Source organism: Mugil cephalus, chromosome 16, assembly GCF_022458985.1.
Source record: "Mugil cephalus isolate CIBA_MC_2020 chromosome 16, CIBA_Mcephalus_1.1, whole genome shotgun sequence".
Classification (NCBI taxonomy): Eukaryota; Metazoa; Chordata; class Actinopteri; order Mugiliformes; family Mugilidae; genus Mugil; species Mugil cephalus.
This window is the reverse complement of record NC_061785.1, coordinates 10,671,086-10,693,541: the sequence shown is the minus strand read 5'-3', so window position 1 is coordinate 10,693,541 and position 22,456 is coordinate 10,671,086. Positions and strand designations below refer to the sequence as shown.

Here is a 22,456-nt window from a genome sequence, read left to right as displayed (position 1 = left end):
AAATCTTCGAATGAGATGCGTTGCAATTTATTGAGACACGGTGTAAAAACGTGGGTCAAGTGTCAAATGACTCTGGTGAGTTGCTCCTCCTCCTCCTGCTTCTTTGGAGTCTCATCCCTATTTGGTAAGGAAGCAGTGACCATATACGCATCTGCAGACAGAAAATAAGATAACCCAACTGAACAATCAATAAATCGCGCCATAAAACCTTTAGGTGTGTCTTGGTAACTCTACAATGCTTATGTAACTATAACATCTGGCCTTCAGGGTTGGCCTGGGGTCTCACTGTACCTCCAAACAAGGGCAGCAATGATTTGGATTGTGTCAACGGACAGTATTTTTGTGCAAGAAAATAAATCAAAAGAATATATAGTTACCCTGGAGACTGAATGGGTAGATGGTCCCAGTGATGGTCGTAAAGCTCTTGGGAACAATGACCTGAACGTCAACATTCCTCCTGCCTCTCGCTGATGAAACAGGTCGCTGAAGTCATCCAGCTAAAAACAGGCTGGGTAGTCAATCCTCATCCTCACTTATTGCCCGTTCAGTGATTGTGTCTCAGTTTACCTGCAGGTGATGTCTTCGGAAACACTCGTCCCAGTCAAACATACCAGGGTCCAGTGTGAGCTCCCCGACACAAAGTTCACATCTCTGGACGACAGTGAGACACCGCCCTGGAGACGTGGATACAGCACGACTCAACTTATCTCCTAGGCAACCTTTATGAGGTGTTGAAATCTGCCTCCGCTCCGTGGACCACGTTAAGCTTCATCAGCGGTTCACTGACCTGACTGAAGTTTGGTCTCAATCCACTTCTTCAGGCATTCGAAGTGAACGAACTGTAGACTTCCTGAACACAGGCAGGGCGACAGCAGCGGGTTGCCTGGTGACGTGTCACCATCGTGGCAGATCCGACACTGGTCGCCCTCCTCCTCCTCCTCATCCTCATGGGTTAACTCATCCAGTAAACTACAGAGCAGAGCAGGATAACCAAAACATTGTTTTTTTTATGGAAGTTAATCTATAAAAAACCAAATGTTTTAATTGAGTGACCACCTTTCTTTGACTCTACATGCAATGTCTGCATGAGATTGGGGGACTTTGGCAGCAGAAGCTCGTCCCTGGGCTGCTTCCCATTCTTCTTCAGACTCACTGAATGTGATCAGATCAGTGGTAGAGGAGCACGAAGACTTCCTCTGAGAGAATCTACACCCGTGTGACGACGCACAAGCTAAAGTGACGACGGAAGGTGGCGGCGGAGTCCCATGAGGTGGCTTTGTTTGCTTCAGGGGCAGAGTGAAACCGCATCCATCACTGCTGACAGATGATAAAACACCTGGAACTGCTGACTTACTTAAATGTGATTCGAAAGACTCCAGGCTATGGGCACTGTCGGAGCAGCTGGTGGAAGTTAAGCTTGACCGACAAACTGCTCCTGGAAAGGTGATCAGACTAGGCTCACGTCTCTCAAATACGTCCTTCCAGGCAGCTAATAAGTCATCGTCATCTGACTCCTCGTCTTCAGATTCACTGGACTGCGTGTCAAATATAGGACAGTGTTTGACGCCGGCGGTGCCTGGCAGGGAGCTGTCCAGATCCTCAGCTCTGAAGGGAAGCTCAGAGTCTGCGATCTCCTCTTTGTTTGCTCTGTTAAAAAGGTGTTTCATCTTGTTCTTGCTCCTCAGGACATCCCAGCTTTTTGTCAGCTTGCTCGCCGCCCCGTGCGCGGATCCGTTTAATGCTCCTTCCCTCACATGCTCAGGCTTGTGCTTGTTGTGGTGCTGCGCAGGGTGTACATCACCTAGGAAAAGGAGATTCGTGGGGAAAAAAGAAAAAGAAATCAAACATACTTGCGAAATAAACATATATCAAATAACATTTAATATTTCTTTTAAAAAAAGAAAAGAAAACGGTTGGGAAGATAAACAGCGTGCAGTGAGAAAACTGGCCAGTCGCATGTCGCTATAACCTGCAGCTCAAAATGTATCCTGGTAAACTTACATCTGAATGCCAGGGGGGGCTTTCCTCTGCGGGGGACCTTTGAAGTCGTTGCCAGCTCGCCGCGCATACTCTGGGTTTCGCTGGAGATAGCTTGAAGGCAGGACACTGAACCTTTGTTCCGCAGACTCCCTGGTTTAGATGAAACACTTTTCCCAGAGCTGCAGGGGGACGACTGCAGGTGGCAAGCAAAGAGGTTTTTGGAGTGTGAGACTGTCTTGGAAAGCTGTATTACTTGAGGGGATACTGGATGTCGCTGTTATGAAAATACTGTTTGTATAGTTCACAGCTGGTGTGACTCCTAGTCGTACGTATGCCTTTTTTTAACGCTAAATCTCGTTACCTTTGAGGCCTTCTTTGCAGCCGGCTTGGGGTGCAGCAGCGTCGAAAAAGTCTGCATGGTAGGAGCGACTTGCTTCGCCTCTGTACCTCCCCTCTCTTTATTCCACCTATGGTCCCGATTCTGACACAACATAAATTCAGAACGGGTAATGAAAAATAGATTTTCTGCATGACTTTGCACGTCTGCAGCACCCAGCACTCCAAATGTAGACGTTCCTTCATGCCCCACACGTTTTTATCTTCTTTCCTAGTATTGTTAATTTCATTTTAGTCTGGTAGAATAATATAAAAGTTCTGAGTACACTTGACACAAATGAACTGCGTCACATGACTTCCACGTAACTGCGACTCTGTGTTTGGTTTTAAAAATCACAATGCATGTCTACACCTGCACCCACACTTCTGTGATCTGTATATGCAAGCATCTTTGTTATTGGACACAGTGAATATGTCCGTGTGCCAATAAATATGCAAATACACAATCCCCCGGTAAATTGTGCAGTGGTTTCGGAAGAACAGTTAAAAAGACAGAGGTCTATGAACAGTGAATAAAACCATGTGCAATCTGCATACAATGTAAAATCTGCATAAACGTCATTTGAGTTTTTAGAGTACAGAATGATTTTATCTGTTGTCAATATTTATCAAGTGATTTGCACGAGAAAATAGGTTGAAAAAATACATAAAATTACATTTTTTTTATTAAGACGATGCAAATGTTTTAATATTATTTAAAGAAGTAAAGCAAACTCAAAAGATTCACGATTTAGATTAGAACTTTTCACATGAGTGAGTACAGCCATCTTACCCTCACTAAAATACAATTTCAGCTTTATCTTAACAAACTGAAAAACTGAAATCCCCCTTTCTTTTGAGCGGAAGATTATATTTATTTATTTTTTTATTTTTTAAGTCTTAAACATGAGTGAAATCGAAGAAAAGGTTTCAAATAAATTAATCTTTAGATATTTACATTAAAAAATAAATAAATAAAAAAAATAAAAATAAAAACTTTAAATCGATTGTAATTTCTTTTACGAGCGTCCTGATGGAGAAAACACGTTTCTGACTCATTACATTAGTATTACCTTAAACATCAGTGCAACGCCCTTTGAATTTACTCTTCAGCTGGATCGGTGTTAAAGCGGGACCCAGTGACAGGAAGCTGTGAAGTTGACTTCTGTTCAAATGACGCGTTTCCATGGAGACCAGAGTTCTGTGCGTCAATTAAATGACGCTCATTAACGGAGATGTTGCGCTTCCGGTTTTTTTCCTCATAGTGTTTTTAGCTTTTACATCAGGTTATATATATATTTTATTTATTTATTTTTTTATTTTTTTACTGAGTTAAAAATTATTTAGACTTTTCCTTAGAGAATAGATTTTGCTGTTGCAGTTCTAGAAATAAGGTCCTGAGGGGATTTTCTGTTATATGGCTGACTTACCAAATGAACAAATCAGCTCTTTAGGGACCTGCCATGTCTCTCCTTGGCAACTGTTGCTATGCTCACTGTTGCTACTGCAGATTTGGAGCTGCCCTTCATTTTCTGTTGCCGTAAAATTATATACCGTTCACATATGCATATACATTTTACACATTGGGTGTGAATCGTGGTGTGAAGCCACATTTGAATAAATTCTCGAGGATCTCCGCTCCCTCCCGACCACATGCATGTGACAAAAGCCGTGATCTTCACGTCTCACGCTGGCACCACATGTGATGAAGCTTGAGGAGCAAGAGCTGCAGCAGATTATTAGAGAGACCCAGGGCCGGGCTTCGCCTAGTCTCTTACTTCTCCGGCTCCCCACGACTCTGCTGATCTCTCTGCAATCTTGCGTTAACCCCCCATTAATCTCACCTCCTCCTGCAGTCTGCTAAAGGGAACGCAGGGTGCACGCTCACTGTTACTGTTTTCATTCTTCACATCCAGACAGACTGAGATTCAGGGGGAAGACTGAGAAAGCTCTGCCGGGATTTGATTCAGTGCTAGTGGAGGCATATGTGTTTCCAGAGGTGAGGGCGGCTCAAATGGCCGGCTATCTGTGACCACCTCATCCATCACTGACTCACACACACACACTGTGTCACACTGTGTCACAAAAGACAACAGTTTCCCGAGGCCTCCCTCAGGTATTTCTCATTAGCATTTGCAGAGCGGGGACCTTTAAAGTACAAATATTTGTACTTTCTGTCTGTTAAGTCCAAAGGATAAACTTTGTTTCAGGGCTTACAAACTGAGACATGTGATGCTGTCATATCATAATTTGCGTCAAATGTTGCAGAAACGTGGTTGTGGTATATGATTTAGAGCATAAATATAATAAGCAAACCTTAGTCTTATCACGGGGATAATAATAATAATAATAATAAAAGGTTAGGAGTGGTAAGTAAATGCTGCAAGATGGTTAAGATGCAAAAAGTCCCAAATCACTACAGGGGAAGGTTTTTGTATCTGTGAAATGAACTTGCAAAAAGAGGGAAATTAGATGACATAATCAGAAGCCTGATGTATTAATTACTATAGTTAGTTTTTTTTTTTAATTTTCCCTTTAATTTTTGTTAATGTGCTTTAGTTATTTTTTTATGATCCATTAAAGGAACTATTTGAGCCCATTCAACATTACACCACCATCAAGCAGAGTGCCTGCTTCATTTTAACCCATGCCTCATCCCTAATTGTAATTCTGGCTGATGGGCTTGTAATTTTATTGACTGATCGGGGAAGACGCCAGGGAGATGTGTCTCTCCATCTATCATTTCAAATGTCAAGCGCCGCGGTGTGCAGGGCAGAGGAATCGAAGTTTGATTGGCATCGACCTTGTTTCTCTTGAATAATTATGAATGATTTAGGTATTAGTGCCTCCTTTCGTCATGAATATTTCATTAAGATCATACTCCCACCCCCCTCCTCTTTAACTGCATGTTTGTGCTCTCCGTCTGGCGGCGAGCGCGCGGTCTGAGATGAGAGTGCGAGTAAAAGCGGAAACGTGTTCACGTATGGGTCTATTTTGGAATATTTTCGAATGCGGATATTTTAATCGTGCTGTGCGTGAACATTGCCAAATGTTGTTTTTATTTTTATTTTATTTTGAAAGAGAACCCGGATGTGGTGTGTGTGTGTGTGGAATGGATGACTTGACCAAGCGGCGAGCTGGAGGACAACAGCAACCCCAGCAGCCCGTGTTGCAGCGCTGCGTGGCACTGGGCACCGACTGGCTCTGACTGCGCAGCGCACACGCACACACACACGCACACACACACCCACATATATACACACACACACACACATATATATATATATATACCCCCAACCCCTCCCCACACATGCACACACAAACACGTGACTTTTACTTGTGAATGGCACCGACTCTTGGCACCTCCTGCGGCTGAGAAGTAGCCGTCAGTCCGGGGCGCTGCTACCTGCTGCGGACCGAGCCTGCGCCGCTCGTGGACTGAGTCGCTGGCGTGACTGTCTTCTGCGCTTTGGAGTGAACGCAGCCGCCTTTACCGGCGCAGCAGTTATTTTTTTATTTTTTTTTAGGAGTCGCTATTTCGGACTGATTGGAGAAACGTGCAGTTTTGGACTGAGGATCCGCACGGAGCGCTGCAGCAGACACCGGATCATCAACAGCAGCAGCAGCAGCGGCGGCGGCGGCAGTGGAAGGAAGGAAGGAAGGCGATGGTCAGAAAAACAGAGGTTCAAGTCTAGAAAAGGTAATCTCTCGTTTCGTGCATTGGCTTCTGCTCTTTCTCCTTCGTTTCAGAGTTGGGAGGATTTTTACCTTCATGTACAAATCAAGGGGTGTCAGGCTCTTGCAGCACCTTGTCTGTTACCTACAAAGCTTCTATGTTGGTGCTGCTCATAGGCAAAGCTCAGCCAGCCGGCTAAGCCAATAAACACCCCCAGTAGTGTTTAATGAGATAGACTTAGCTGCTCCTTTGTGCAGAATGGCAAGCATTTCTTTTGTTTTCATCTTAAGACTGCAACATGTGTGGAGCATTTATCCTACATGAGATTGAAATGTTGGAGAGGTGAAACGAAGACCTTGCAGCATCTAATTGATTTAAAGGTTAGACCGATTATACAATCAGGGTGCAAGAGAGGGGGGATTGCCCACCCAGACAACAAGCTGTCCATAAAGTGAAGAGGTTTATATGGAAGAAGCTGTTCTTACTTGTTCAGTGGCTCCAGGCCAGCACCTACCTCACTCTGCACAGCCTATTATCTGACATCTGGTCCTTCTCGACAGGGACTTATGTGGTAATAGTATGTTTCTGCAAAGGCTGTTAATCTGTGTAATGTCTGTTGTTTGGTGGGGGGAAAACACTTATTTCCCTATGATCACCATTCGGCACTTTATATGGAGGGAAAGTGAGCCCGAGCCTCGGAAGGCAGCTCCCTAGCAGGTTTTGTTTTTCATGGTTACGATTCAGCACGGCGAAGATTTGTAAAATGGAAAAAGCATCACTGGCAAGGCATGTAGTTTACACACAGACTATAACACAATGCTGTGCCTTTATTGGATACAGAGGACTGCTGTGATAAAGCATTTATCAGAAAAGTAGGTCTGCACACAAGTAAGGTTTGGGCGCCAGCGCTCATGGTTTTTGTATGAGGCTGGAGATGACTGCTGTCTCGCTGTACGTTTTTTTTCCTTTTTTTCAAGTTCTTGGTTGTCAGCTCGGCTTGGCGTAGATAAAAGACAGCCATCCTCAAAGCATTCTCTCATCACATCAGTGACATGCGCTAGTTTGGCTCCTCTCCTGCTACCTTCAGTCCCGACACACATCTGTGAGTTCACAGCGTCAAGGTTTTCCATTATGAGATCATGATGTTTTTCTTTTTCAGCCGACCAGCCCTAAAGTTTTTGTCTTTCAGTGCTTATCTCTCCCCGCTCAGAGGGGTGCTTGGGGGTGGATGGGGAGGGGGGAGTAGTAGCGACAAGGCCCTGTTTTCCACAGCCTGAGCCAACGCAGTCCCCTCCGTTCACGCTCACTGACAGGCCAAAGGTCAACACGGAAAGATTCTGCCGCAAAGGTTTTCTCAGAAACTTACGTTGACATGAAACAGCCTTCGGTCTTTGACTGTACTTAAGAAACGTACTGTATAAATAAAACATAGTATGCATCTTTAAATCAGAACTGACACTAAGAGGATCCAGTCTGAACTCACTATGTCTGAATGGTGCAGGTCGAATGTAATTTATTGCTGAAAGCAAATCATTCATCATTTTTTTTTGGTTGCATCGAACTCGCTTCACTAATGCTCCGCTGCTAATCAGAATAAAAAGGCCTCATGTTACCGCCTCATTTGAAACAGACTGATCTGATGAGAAGGAAGTTTCAATCAGATTGAAAGGTTGAGCGTAACTATCTTTACAATCTGTTCAACGGGAAAATATTATCTCATAAAAACCATGTAAACACTTATCTGATCGCTTCTCTCTGGTTGTAATAAATCCAAAATAAATGTGAGGTAAACGTCGAGGGAGGTGACGTGATTCCAGGAGGGACAGAAACGTGGAAGAAGCAGAACAACGACTTGTTCAAAAATGATGAACAAGGCCAGACTCATTATGGGCAGTGCTGTGGAAAGCATTTGTCCGTCTGTGTGTCATCTTCTTCTAATGGATGAAAGCAATGTTGTCTAGAAAGTTAACAACCAAAAAACACACCCACAGAAACAGGTGGGGACCATCTTCTGTGAGGACATTCATTCCCTAACCGTCTCAGCTGAGTGCCTCACCATAACCATAATCCGTACCATAACCTACTTGTAACTTTTACCCTAAAAAGTCTTAATCCTTTAAATTTGCGAAAAAGCAACAAATGTCCTCACTCCGGTGGTGTTGAAGTGGGTCCACGGAAAGATAGCTGTACAAGAACACACACACTCCTTTTGTTGTGTTTCCGGCTCCACGCCGAGCCGAGCAACTTGAAAAAAGGAATCTGTAGTTTCGAGGAATTGATGTTTCAAGACGTGTAAACAGATTTGTTTTATTTAGCCTCCGTGTAAACAGTGTAAACAAGTTGGATTTCAATCAGGTTGAATAAATGTAAATGTGAAGTCCGTGTGAACGAAGCCAGCGGTCCGCCCTTATTAGAAATGTTTTTCTTGCCGGGTAGAGACATACAAATATTCCTAAAACGGCGATTGCGGTGACACTCGTATTTATGTTCCCAGCCTCCGTCATTGTGACCTAAAACAATGGGGTGGATGGATGGGTAAACAAAACGCGGCGTTTTAACATGGAAGGCTGCTGTGTGTTTTTCCATTTTCAGCTGAAACATAATCACGACTACTCTCAAGTGTTATCATTGTAACTATGATGATAAACGTCCTTTAACCATAATGAACCATATATACTGTTATTGAGAACAATTGCATGATGTTTTCTTACATCTAACCAAAGTTTAACCGTAGCATTTCCAGACACTGAAAAAAAGATTTCATCAGTCATTTGTCAGATCAGAAAAATCTGTGTATCTTTCTATAGGGCACGGACAAAGATCATATTATTTTTGATTTAATTTGGTAGATGGAGAAGATAGAGAATTACCATTTCCCCCCAACAGAAAACAGTCGACGTAGGTCTGAATGTAAGGGAGATATAACGAGTGAAATTCTTGACCAGAGCGCCTCTCCTTTTAGTACGGCTATCGATCTTTTCAGTTAATCCCAGAGCTGAAATGTTCAAGCACATTCTTATTCTGCGGGTCACTGAGAGTCGGCCCTCGGAAACGCAGGAGATCTCTGATTAAATCAGGAGCAGATGAGGTCGGTTGAGGCAAAGCAGGTTCGTGGAAAAGGCTCAGCAGATAAAATGTGCAGAACGTGTAAAATATTACAGATTAGCATAGCATAACGCGGTGCAGCTTTTACGATTCATCGTAAATCTACAATACTTTGTATTCTCCAAAGTAGCTGGAGTTAATTAAGAGGCTCCCAGCCTCTCAAGAATGTTTGACTGCTCTTTCAGATTTGAAAAGGTCTCGTGTTTAATGAGGTAAAACGGCTCTTTTCCGTGTGCATCCACAAGCCAAACCAGGCAGTAGCGCCGCTCTCTGAATCTTATCAGCTCTGAAAATGTGAGATTGTTTCCTGCACGGGGGGATAAAGGTGTCGTCCTACCGGGATGTTTTGATTCATTTCCCCCTCGGGTGTTGAGGCGAATGGCACTCTTTATTCTTGTTTAATCAGGAAAGGCAGTCCATGAAACCAGGAAACGAAAAAAGAAAAAAAAGAGAAAAAACAAATGCTGCCCACTTTAGATTTGTGTATATTTTGGTATGAATCATCAGTTTATGGAAAAAACGCAGCGTGAAGGGAATTAAAATTGATGTTTTGGTCATAATTTATTGGACAGTAAGTCAATTTGTGCCCCCTAGAGTGGGCAAGGCAGTCGTATTAGAAATGCATGGGAAAGCAGAGCAGACCAACACAGCCCAAGTATCTGTGTGTAAATCCTGGAGAAGGGAACTGTTTTCTTTTCGTAAATTTTTCGTTCATTTTGTCCCCCGATCCAGACGGAAGGATTAAGGATAGGGGGTGTCGCATAAGCCCCATGAGGAAAATTCGCTGTATTGAGCTATATAAATAACTTGGCAGTACACCGGCAACAGGCAGCCGCGGCTCCAGTATGTTAAGGAGTCGGTGGATAAAGATGTACCAGATTGTCTGCGAAACACTCCGAAATTGCCTCATTTGGAAGGAACGGCGGCGCGCTGAACTCCTTTAATGAGAGACGGATTCTCCTCAGGCATGTCCCCCCGTTCCAGTGTGGCCCTTTGATTATGCAATAATGATGCGGAAAAGGGCGTCTTCTTAGCGCTCCGCTCTCTCTTGTTAGTGACCGGACTCGGAGGTGAGCCGGGCCGTTTCATCTTTCTGCTTTTCTGTCAGAAAAAAATATCGCTGTGGTTAGCTGCTGCTGCTGCTGTCTGTCTGTCTGTCTGTCTGTCTGTGTGAAGGGAGTTCTGATGAGTGCAGTTCGACTCACCTGCTAGTTCCACGTTGGCTTTGAGTAGATGAAGGCTGTGAAGTGTCGGGAATCCGCCCTCTGCAGTTCAGGCTCAGACGGTCTGTTCTAGGCTACTGATTACTGCGGATTAATGTGACGATTTCAACCAAACCACAGTGTTTCGGAGAAGGTATTTTTGTGTGAAGGACGTCTAGGATTTCAAAACACGAGGCTGTTTTGTATTTCCAGTACATGCTGTTGCCTGTTTCTCTTCAAAAGAGCTGCGTATACATCTTAAGAAGAATCCAGCAGCTCAACCGAAAACACATCGCCGGATCAAAGCGCTTTCATCTGCTGCAACGGGGGCTCTTATGATATGTGGGCCTAGTTATGGTTTCATAACAATGAATGGGAGCATTGCATTAATATATTATAGCTTGAAACTTGTGTTTTTCTTTTTATTTAATATTTAATTTCACTTGCTTTTCACAGTATTTTATTTTGTATCTCTCCAGGAGAAGCATGTATTGAGTTGTCATGAGTATTTGCTTACATACTCCTGCACTATTGTGGTGACTGTTTGATGTCCCAGGAGATAAGCTGTGCAACAAATTCGGATAGAATAGTGAAGAGCTGATGTGCTGTTTGTAGAAGGACTGATATTCACAGGCATCTCTACACTTACGTATGATTTTAGTGTTCTCGTTTCGGCAGGTACTGCACAATTTAAATTTCTTTAAATGCACATTAACAACAATCCAACATATTTAACTAAAGGGATAAATGGAGGCAGAGGACGTTATCTATCAGTACACAATAGGCCCCGCCCCTAACTCTGCTGAGCCAGTCACGAGGCCTCATATTACACGTTCAGGTTCCCCGCCATTGGCCAAGAGCCTGCTCAGTGCCCAGGTGAAATCTAGAAGCACTCTGCACCATAAAAGAGGTTAACCTTTGGCCTGTCAGAACAGGAGCTAACAGTGCAGCTCGCTGCCAACTGCTGATGCCAAAATGGATCACCATTTTATTTTCTTTATCTTTTAATTTTATATTGTTATACTTACATTTATGTCAGGTATGTTGGTGTTTACGGCAGTTGCACGGCTGCCCTACTATCGCACATTTGAGTTTAATGTAGCACATATACTAGATAAGGGATCCCTACTTAATCTCTCCATCAGTTTAGGGGTCCTTGGCCTGAAAAACATTGAAGACCCCCACCTTAAAAAGCATATTAGCATCAAACCAAGTCATCTACTTCGATAAAGAGATAGACCAACCCTGTCTGATGTCACCCATAGCTTTAGTGAGGAGCAGTTTTCGAAGCTCGGTGTTGCATCTTGGCAGCGCCTGACTTAAGCTGGGAACGCACGACACAACTTTCACAGGCTTTGCAGATTTCATACGAGTACACGCTAACAGACTGGCTTCAGCAGATGTTTGTACAACGACTTAAAGACTCTTAAAGACTCGGGATCACATACTTAATAACTGCGCCTGCGGAGAGGGATCACAGACTACATGGTTTGTCAGGCCGACGAAAGCCAACTGAACACATGAAACCCTTGTGCAAACTCTTGCGACAGTTGTGGTGTGCACTGCAACCGACACCGTGTAGACACTGTTGCTCCTGCCACAACGCGACTCATCTCCCCTTTGTTACTGGGGTCCGGATCCACTTTGTCAGCACTCTCACACTCTTCACCATCATTGTTTTGATGTTACTGCTACTTCCTGTCATCTTCTGACTCTATTTCCTGTGTCCAGCCTTCACTTTTTCATTGTCTGTTGGCGACACACATTTGAATTTGACTCAGTAATCAGTTCACACTCGTGCCAAGCGATTCCACCCATGCCAACGCTCCCCAGCTAGTACAAATTGGCGTAGACTTTGCCCAACTAGGAAAAGTGGGTAAAATCTGGCAAAAAGAAATGTTGTTGTGTGTCTTTAGCTCAAGTTTAACTTGAGACTTACTGGTGTAAAGATGTTTATTTTTACAGTAAAGTCGGACATTTTAATTTGGAGGTCTGTAGTGATTGACTTGGGGCCATCTGAGACTGTTCAGATTCATTTTTCAGACCGTGGACCTTTGGTTACTCTAGGCCATGCAGTCTTCCTGAAGCACTATCTTTCCCTTAGTCCCAGCAAACACCAGCTCTCGTGTTACTTAACAGAACAAAACGGGATGCGAAGGGGCAAAAATGTGCAGCCGTGACGCACAGAGTGTGCCCGGAGAGGCCATTTCACATGGTAACAGTTCTGTCACAGCATGTAGCTGCCGCCTAAACAATGCAAACAGAAGTAGAAGTAAAGTACCTTTAAAGCCTGAAAGATGCTGACTTGTAACAACATGTTTCAAGGGTTGCATTAGTGTGAACATGGCCAAAGACCAGCAGCCTGCGCTCTCCTCGTTGGGCCTGAGATGTATGGGAAGTCATTTCTGCCACATTGCCCATAGTTTGCGCAGATACATATATATCATATTGGCAGTTACTGCTGTGTCTGGAGTCTTTGGGCGTATTGCTGCATTGCAGCTTTAATGAAATCAAGTTAATCACTCCTCTCTCTGGGCTAAGCAAAAGCATCACGTGCAATTTTTTTTTTTTTTTTTATGTCAGGGCCTCTTAAATTACATGGTATTACTAGATTCTTTCAAGATGGCCAGGCCTCTGTCAGATAAAAAAAGATTGGCTGTGTGGCTGTATCCAATCAGTCTGCCAGTCAGACTTCCTCCTGGGAACCAAAGATCCCTTTTAGCCTATTAGGCGGCTGCTTAAGGTGGCCCCATCTGCCGAAAGGCCGACAAACGGCGGCGTGTTCACCAGGATGGAAAGCCGCGCGAACGACAGCTACAGTATGACACCAACAACTTTGACTTGGCGGCGTTGTCGGGGGCGACCGGTGACCCTCGCCCCCTCACCCCAATTGGTGAAAGTGATTCTTGTTTTTCACGCCCACCAGACATTTGCTGCGGTGTGTGTGTGTGTCGTCTCCCTCGTTCCCGTCACTCGCGCAACATCTGGTGTCACTATTTAGCAGATTGATGAGAACGCCGCCATCCGTCATGAGCGCTGCGTGTCATAATACGCACAATACAAATAGGGTTTACCACCGCCTCACCTACTTAATGTTTGCACATGGGCTCCGTGGCTGCCAATGCTTTGTGATGTGATCTGTGGGCAGTCAATGAAACACTGGAGCTCTGTCATATCTAAATAGCTCCACTGTTCCTCTTTGTGCGGCGCCCGTTTAGCGGTGGGAGATGGGCCCCGACTCTGTGATGTGGAGTGACATTAATGGGTTAACTTTGTTACAATTTGCCAGGCATTTTTGTGTCTGTGGAACATAGTGGGCCCGTTGTTGTTAGCGCGGCCGCTTTTCGCTGGCTTTGTTGGCTAAAACAGGGTGTGTGACGATGAGCGTAGGAGTGAGGAGAAGAGGATTTCATGAAAAGTAGCATTGTTTGGAGTATGGGACGGCATTGTTTTCAGTCTTCCCCTTTTTGTATTAAGGGACTACAATGAATAGATAATGGTATCTCATAATGTTTTTAAGATGCAGACTGGAAGGAAGAGAACTCCTCTAGGATTCATAATGGTTCAGACACATCTTTAATGCTCTTTAGTACCTTTAGTGGCCCCTGTTGTCCACTGCAGGGTTTGGTATGACTTCAAGTTTCTCTCTAGGGTGAGCTCACACTCACCATGATGTACCTTAGATTCCTGTTAGCTGATGATATACGTTTCTTATCATTAGGGTATTCTCTGGTTTTTACCAGTCAAGTTTGTGATATCAAGACCTCATCATTTAGACCAGGGGTCTTCAACTCGGCCCGTAATATACATTATTATTATAATTTTGCGTTCAGTATTAAGCTATTCAAATAATACACAGGTTCAAATTTTTTTTTTTTTAATTGATTCTTTCACTAAAATGTATTGGATTCAGGTTAATGTGCAGTACCTCTCTAGGGGTCGTGGACCCCCTGTTAACCTCCCCCACCCCTCTAAAGTTATTGATCTTAGTGACCGATGAATAGTAAATGAAAATGAACTGTTTGAGGAACTAAACAGAAATGTCATTTGTTTTACAAAACAGATTTTTCCGAGTATGAGGAAGTTATTTTTTTCTCTATTATTACACTGACATTTAATCCCAACCTTTATATATATATATTTTTAAAACCTTTGGGATAATCTGCTGTTTCCTATATTTACATGGACAATATTTCTTCAGCTCAGCTGAAATCATTACAGCCAGAGACTCCTTCACTGTTTACTGAACTTACCTCTTCACACAGACGCCGAATACAATTATCTGATGAAATACGTGTTTTTATATGCCCCCAAAAACGGTGCTTCCCGTCTTTGTTCATCTCTCCAAACACGTCTGTCTGTCTGTCCTTCCTGGAAACTCCTCACATGCCCCGATATGCAGAAAGAATGGATTTATTCCAACCACAGATTAATGAACGGATCAGAGTTTTCATGACTAATATGTTGAGTATCAAGGTTTACACCAGCCCTCTCAATCTGAATGAAAACTCCTTCTGACCGGGTCGTTGTTTTTCAGTCTGAATGAGGAGGTTAGAATAATTATATTATTCCAGCTATTAGTGGAAATCTATGTAAATGCAGCAATTGTCATTCAGTTAATGTTCTGAGTTTCTTTGGAATAAAAGAAGAATTCTTACTATTGCGTAGATTTCAGATTTTAGTTCAATTTGTCTAGATTTGCAGATTTTTACCAAATACGACATAGTTCTGTGAGAGTTACTGCAAGTACAGTCAGATGTTTTACATGTTTGAAAATTAACAGATTAAATTTGAAGATTTTTCTTGAAAAAAAAAAGCCAAGATTACACAAATTTTAGTCGGAAATGCGCAAATAAAATGTTTCTGTACAATCTGAGTTTTCCGAGTGAAGTAATTTCATCCATGTGAGTGAACATATGGTCTGAAGTGCCCACCAGCAACACATTGCGATTAAGTGAATCAAAGCTAAGTGAAGCGGGTCGTGCTCTGCCTGCTGTCAGTCTGGAGCCCTGAAATGCTACGTGGCACAGCACAGCGCGCGGGCTATTCTTAAGACTCCTTTTTAACTATTGTACTTCAGATGGTTACGGGCCATGCGCGCTTTGTGTACACAAGTTTTAAAAAGGAAAGCGGATCAAAAAGACCTTTCTCGGTTCAACCGAATGTCAGATTACAGACCACAATGCTCGCAGCTGCATGGGCTTTGCAAATGAAAAGTCTCCACTCCGGCTTTACACGGGTACATGGTGTCTTTTATACTGTACTTCATAGTGGCATTTAGTCTCCTGTTTTTGTGTGCGTAAAGGCCAAATGTTCTGGATTAGCTCGTGTTTTATGGTATGAAAGAATAACACGCGGTCGCAGATAGTTTTAGTCGGGGTGTTCCTTCAACAGTGGCTTGTTTTCAAAGTATGGGAGTGGCCTGCTGCTTCAGCCTCCACTCGCCAAAATGTGTCCTTGTTCAGGCATGAGAGTTCATTGTGTTAACATTCAAGACACAGGGTCCCCCCCACCCCCCCACCCCCTGGAGTCTGTCTAAAAATACTCCATACCACCTCTGCCCCCAAACTACACACCAAGGGCCGGGGATAAGGAGGTGCTGCATGAGGCAGGGTGAGTAAACATGCAAATATGCAGCTACACACATGGAGTTATTTCTCCTCGGAGAGAATTAAACACCACAATGTGAATACTTTCACTATTCAAAAGGCAGATCTGAGATAAATGCGAAGTAAAGGGTACGAGATGCCTTTAGAGTTTGCTGATTAATGTCCTATTTAGTTTTGTGAACTTTCCCTTCCCCTTTATATCTCATGGCCATGTGGTTTTGTCATTCTAAACAATGCGTTTTCTGAAATATGACTTTTAAAGGAAGCATGTCTCGCGCGGTTGCTTGTTAGACCTTCTCCCGGCACTGAAAAGAAACCCGGCAAAGCCGCGGCAGCCTTCCCTCAAGGTTAGGGTCAGCGGCTTTCACAGTGGGCGACAGGAAGCCGGAGGGATTGCCATCTCTAACCGCCTAATGAGCCTCTAATTGATATCCAGCTGAAAACCCCACGGAGTGTTAATGCCGGTTCCAAGGAAACTATGTTGCGTCCTCTCTTCATTTAGACAGAGGAGGCCCTGAAGCATACATTTTTAACATGGAGTCAGAGGGGGGTAATGACACGGTGGTTGGTTAGTGGAATTGCTCAGTGAGCTCTGACGGATAACACACAATCACACCATTATCACTTTCTCTTCGTCTTCTCGGGTTTGTTTTCACGTTAGGGCAGCCACCGAAAGCAAGGGAGCATTAACCGTGCTCCTCGTTATCGTCTCCCTTTGGTCAGTCCAGCTTTTCCGCCGAGGATCTAGATATCAAGAAAGAGGAACTCACTTCACTCGGGGAGGGGGGGCCTCCATTATTAGCCGCAGCGTTAAGCGGTGAGTAACATTTCTTCATCTCCCGCTCTTTTATGAGACGTAGCTGCTGTAATGAGATGGATTTTAAGAAAGGGGGCTAATCCTGGTGAACGCTTTAAACCGACTCCACAACCGTATCTCATTCTCCATGCTTTTGAAGGCTCTGGCTGCTGTGCCAGGGCGGCTTTCACACTAGCGTTTCCTTAAACGTTTCATTCATCTCGATCAACGCTGCAGAAGGTGACGCTCCAAACAGCAGTTGCTGTGAAGTGTTCGTGGTTTGAGTGCACGGCGGTGGATGCGTTTCTTAAAACCGTTAGCAGTTGTTTAAGCTTGATCCCGGTTAACTCGACGCGCGCTCCTCAGACACCTGCCTGCCAGGCTGCGGCTCTGATGTTCTATTTCGGTTCGCTGTGACAAAGTGATGCTCGGCGCGTTCCCGGGTTCCTTCTTTAAAGTGTCCGCGCCGCTTGCTGTTGTTGAGTTTGACTCGTCTGACAAGGTAGGCGAGCTGAAGCCTCTCTCTTCGCGGCGTCATTAACGGCAGCAAGTGTTTTTCTCGGCGCAAGAGTTCGGCCTCAGATGAAGGGGCGTGTGTGTTTCAGAGGACGCCGAAGCAGGTGAAAAACAGACTTTCACTCGAGAAATTGCCTTTCAGCCAAGGACAAATGTGGGGAGAGGAACTCGACGGGAGTGACGCATCCGTTTTTGAGGAATTTCTTGTGTCTGCTGAGCGAATGTGCGGCGCCTCCGCTACATTAATTTCCACTGAAACGTGAGCATGTGACCGGCTCCGCTGCCACTGCGTGCAAGTTTGTCACCATTAATCTTTTATGGGAGACAAATTAATCCTCTTAAAGCACTTTTAAGTAGCAGGTGACTTGGAATCTGACCCCTGAGTGTACATAAAGATGGACGCGTAGGATTATCGAAGGGCGGTTTTTGAACCTCACTGAGGGTCGCCGTCTCGGCTGTGCCTGACTCCTCCTAACTCCTGGCAAAAAAGGGCAAAGAGTTGGGAGTTTGAATCGAGCTCACCTCTCGTTCAAAGCAGGCGCGCCCTTATTCATGCCTAACTTCTAGCCTCTGTATAATTCAGACGGATATAAAGACGCGTCCCTGTACAGTTGCCCTGAGTGAGGAAATCAGCTGTGATAGCGGCTTGTAAATGTGTTTATTTCTGCTATAAAGTTGGACATATTAACACCGTGCACGAACTACAGTTTTAAGTTTGTTTTGTTTGTAGAAAAATGTTAGTTACCTTAATGCAAATGAGACTTTAATATTAGTCACAGAGCGGGGGTCTTCAGGAAGACGTTTTGTATTCGTGCCCTGTTTGCTAATTAGCATGAACACAGAGATGGGAGATACCGAGGAGGGTTTGTAATATCTATGCAAAACTTCTCCACGGTCTTTTGCCAAGCTAAGCGTCCTCTTAAAGGATATTTTTACAGCTTGTTTATTTCTGAAACTCTCGTCGGAATTTGCTGCCTTCTGCATGACCTGGGACATCGAATGAAGAGGGCGCGCAGCATCCTCTCAATTAGACTTCACTGCGCAATAAAATAAATCATCTCCTCAGATACGAGCTTCTGTTGTTTGTTCTCTTCATCTTCCGTCTTGGCTAATGTCACTTAAATAAACTGGTGATATGAATACTATTACGTTTGAATTATTTTTACACACGCAGGGTGTGATGTGTGTTTCATTTCAACATCAGGCCCATTTCTTCGTGATGTGACGCCATTAAATGGCAAACATGCGCCTGCTACCCTTTACACTGAGGCATTTGTGTTGCACGAAGGCTTAAACACTCATGACCTCTGAGAAGGAGATGAGAGGAAAAGCTTAAATGCCATGTTTATCAGTGCAAATGGGACTTAGAGTGTTAGTTGTTTTGATCTTATTTCTGGCCTTTTCAGTCAATAATGGAGAAAACCCAGTGGAGAAGACGGAATTATGCATTCTGCCACATGATTGAGAGTTCAATGGGATTTGTCGGGGATGAGATTTCTGTGGCTGTTATTTTCATGCTGCATGCCAGACTTTGCTGCGAGAATTTGTATCGTCGTGAACCAGACAAATAGCACCGGGAGGCGTTTTGACCTTGCTTCTCTTCCAATCATCATCTGCTGCGGGGACAGCTGTCCCGCCAATGTGACCTCTCTGGCATCAAGTGACAAGGGGAGTGTCACCCTGTGGCCTCTGCAGTATTTCTTTAACCCCGAACCATTAGCTACGTTCTCGAGAGCTGCTGTGAGCCCGTTTTGAACGAATCAAGAAAGGAAAATCTGCAGTGGACTGAAATACTCGATTTATTAAAAGATCACCGCGTGGGGCATCGCAGCCTCCTCTCGACATTTTATATTCGCTTCAAATTAGGAATAAAACGTTGCCCCAGCCGTGGCTTCCCATAGGGTATTTAAATTTCCCCTCTGAGGCTTCAAAGCCCCGCACAAAAATACATCAGGGTATCTAGCGGAGAATGATGACTTTCTTGCAGCTTCTCATTATTATTACCCCTGTAACTTATTTAGACTGTCATCGGTTGCCTCGGCTTAATTAATTTGTTGGCAACTCCGTGTAAAATACAGATTAAGTCTTATAAAGTGCTCCCCGCAGAGAGCGACGAAGCAAACTATAATTAGACAATGAAAAAAGAAAAAAATAAACTATTGAAGGCCCACGTGACACCCTTGAGAAAACTTGATTGCCGCGTTGCTCTTTTGTCTGAAGTCGTCTTTTGTGCGGGAATGAATGACATCACGCTTCCTTTCCGATTCTGAGTCTCCTTTCTGGATGTTGGTGGGGGGGGGAGACGGCTACGTTGACGCTAGAGGATTCTGCAGAGAGAAAATTGAGGGTTAGCACAAGAACTTTATGAAGCTTGAATGAGTTTGTTGAATTGCACCGGGGGAACTTTTTTTTGTGTGTGTGTATGTTTGAACACAGTGTTTGTTTAACAAATAATGAGGCATTCCTCTCATAACTTAATTTTAGCCCCCATTCCGCAAGTGTGGGCTTGTTTAATCACTATACTTATCTGCCATTTATCTTGTCTGCGTAGTCACCCGGTAGCCTGAACATATGTTTCTGTGGGCTAGGACGGTTTAAAGAAGACGGGCGGGGGGAGAATACGTCCAAGAAATGCCAAAGAGACGCAACTGAACTTGCAGTTCCTTGAAGTAGTTTCGTCCGAGTAGCTTCTTCAGTTCTAAAGGGACAAAAACTCACACAACTAGTGCCTGTTAATAACCAGACACTTACCTGCTGCTGGAGACGACTGTTTGAACCTGTCCTCTTTCTCCAATGAATGGTTCTCTAATGACTCCTTGTCAGTAGAGCTTATTGCAGCACATGTCACATTAATCATTGTTGGAGATGCTGGAGGTAGTCGTTTTGACGGCCACGTCCATTAGATCGCGGCTTTCATTCATTATGCATCCACACACTGTTCGCCAATCGCTACCGAAGAAAGATTATTAGCGGCACAACTGCAAATACGACTGCCAGCATTTCCACATCGACCGCCCCCCACTCTAACTTCCGACCAATCACAGTATAGTTGTCGGACGATGCTGTCGAGAGAAAAAAAATTCTGCCCAGTTAGATGTGTTGAGAACCAGCTGCGGGAGCTCCCAGAACAAACTTCTCGCTTCTTCTCACGGAGTGTATTACAGCCTTAAGAGGCTTCGGCCTCGAGGTGTGAATGGGGAAAACTTCATGGTGACAGAAGTTGAGACTGTGATGGAGATTGATGGCAGACAGAGAGCGAGACACATCGCTCGTACATGTGTGGATCATACTAAAATTAGCTGCACCATATCAGTCATCCTCTCATCCTCCATCTCTTTGGAGCTGATAGTGGTCGTTCCAGGCTCGGGTTGCCTGAGTAGCCCTTTTGTATAGTCCCCACCCCAGATGTTTTCAAATGAAATGAGCAGAACCTACAGCACAAATGTCGTTCGTGTATTGACAGACCAAGGCTCCAAGGCTGTTATCACCATGGTGATGTATTTTTTATTTATTTATCTATCCAGAGAGTCTTTATTTTTTTTTTTTTAAGCTGAGCATCAGGAAAGACAGCAACAAACACATCGATACACCACATAAACTGAGCCTCGATGCCGTCCTGGAACAACATGGAGGTCCAGACACCACAGTGAATTTGGTGGTTGGAACCAAAGTCCTAGACGTCATGTGTTTGTGTTATCATTGACTTTCTCCTCAGAGTTTCGTTAAGTTTAACTGCCCACTTCATGACCCCCCAAGTGTTTTTTTCCCTACTATCATCACTGAATTTCATTAACATCTCATCATCTCTTGTTGCCACATCGCTGCCTGTCACTTCCTGTATGTGCGCCACTTTACACTTAGCATAGAAAGCAGCAGTCAAACATGAGGTGTTTCAGCTTTACATCCCTCCGATCGCTGCCTATTACTGAGTTTATCACATGACTGCTGAACAGACATTTCTCTACCCCCACTCTCCAGACTCTAATGACGTTATGATTCATTCGGTCGGAGTGCCTCACAAACGTTGAAAGCAGGGCTTTATGTCAGATCCACCCCCTGAAGAATGTGACAACTGTCTGCTGTCCCAGTCTCCTCTGTGCCAACCAGACCTTGTGGCCCCCCCCAAACGTTGTTGCTCGCATCACCCAACCGCTGTTTTTATCTCTGTTGGAAATAAAGATCATCAACAGGGTGAGCGCCGGGCGGCGAGTTGTGTCAGCCGCTTTGTGCCGCGTGTCGACGCGAGGTTCGTTTTCAGTCCGCTGCTCACCTTCAGTTTTGTTTCACTGTGGTTGCCTTTGTAGAGAACTGCTGGCTGTCCCCTCTGGAGAGGGATCAGGACTGTGGCTAAGACCCAGCGAAATGTAGCGCCTTGCTGCCCTCAAAGCCGGATTTGTTGTCTGCCCATGGTGAGTCTTCTCTCAAGTTTCAGGCCACTTGAACCCGTGTGTGTACTCGCTTCACGCCTACTGCTGCATCGCACCACGGTCCTCACACAAAGTTCCATTCATATAATGATGGATACGTTCAGCTAGAGTTTATAAGATGTTTAGTTTTCTCATTTAAGCCTTGGAAACTTTACAGCAGCCACGTAGCTGTGAATGAGTGGGATGCCAACAAAACTATATGTTTTAATGTTCTCGATTGAGATAAAACACGTTGTTTGGTTGCCTAATGAGTTGATTCTATCTTGTCATTGTGTCTTACATTTTAGAAAAACAGAGGCTTTCAGCTTGTTGAAACACGTCATGTGAAAACAAGTTCTGCGTGGCCGAACTTCACAGGAATCGTCTCAAATACGTCCCACTTCTCGAAAATACTGCGTGTCACCTTTTCGTTATTTGTTTTTTGTACTCGTGTTTCTCAAAACTGGCTGCCAACCACTGTTCTTTCAACATTTTATTTTATTTTATTTTTATTTTTTTGCCAGTGATGCATCTTTTTGATACTGAAGCGTTTATCTGGGGAAACTCCATCTCCAGGAAATAGATTCATGATGCCCCTTTTTCTACTTTCATTCTGAGGTTTTACAGTACGTTCAGCGGAGGTGCTGTCATATCTTCAAAAAGCTGTCTCTCAAAAATAGTCTTTTTTTTAAAAAGTGTCCACAAGTACTGATCGACGTGTCGGCTCGGGGCCGCATGTAATTACTCTGTGACTAGCCAGCCATGAAATTGTTGTTTAGCTCTGAAATGGA

General features: G+C 44.2%; 2 protein-coding genes across 2 annotated transcripts in view; one reads left to right on the top strand and one right to left on the bottom strand.

Annotated features, from left to right (window-relative positions):
* Window positions 1-11: 11 nt before the first annotated feature.
* Window positions 12-3,714, bottom strand: LOC125021923. The gene is made up of 7 exons (XM_047608122.1): window positions 3,429-3,714; window positions 2,342-2,461; window positions 2,002-2,173; window positions 788-1,801; window positions 568-674; window positions 378-497; window positions 12-151 (listed from the first exon to the last, which is right to left on the bottom strand). Exons 1-4 carry the CDS (start codon window positions 3,435-3,437, stop codon window positions 1,041-1,043), a joined length of 1,062 nt encoding a protein of 353 aa, XP_047464078.1. The 5' UTR covers window positions 3,438-3,714; the 3' UTR covers window positions 12-151; window positions 378-497; window positions 568-674; window positions 788-1,040.
* Window positions 3,715-5,618: 1,904 nt separating this feature from the next.
* The window catches only part of tanc2b (tetratricopeptide repeat, ankyrin repeat and coiled-coil containing 2b), a 143,537-nt gene continuing 126,699 nt past the window's right edge, over window positions 5,619-22,456 (top strand). The window contains 1 exon segment of the mRNA XM_047608809.1: window positions 5,619-6,055. The gene's annotated coding sequence lies outside the window, so the exon portion shown is untranslated.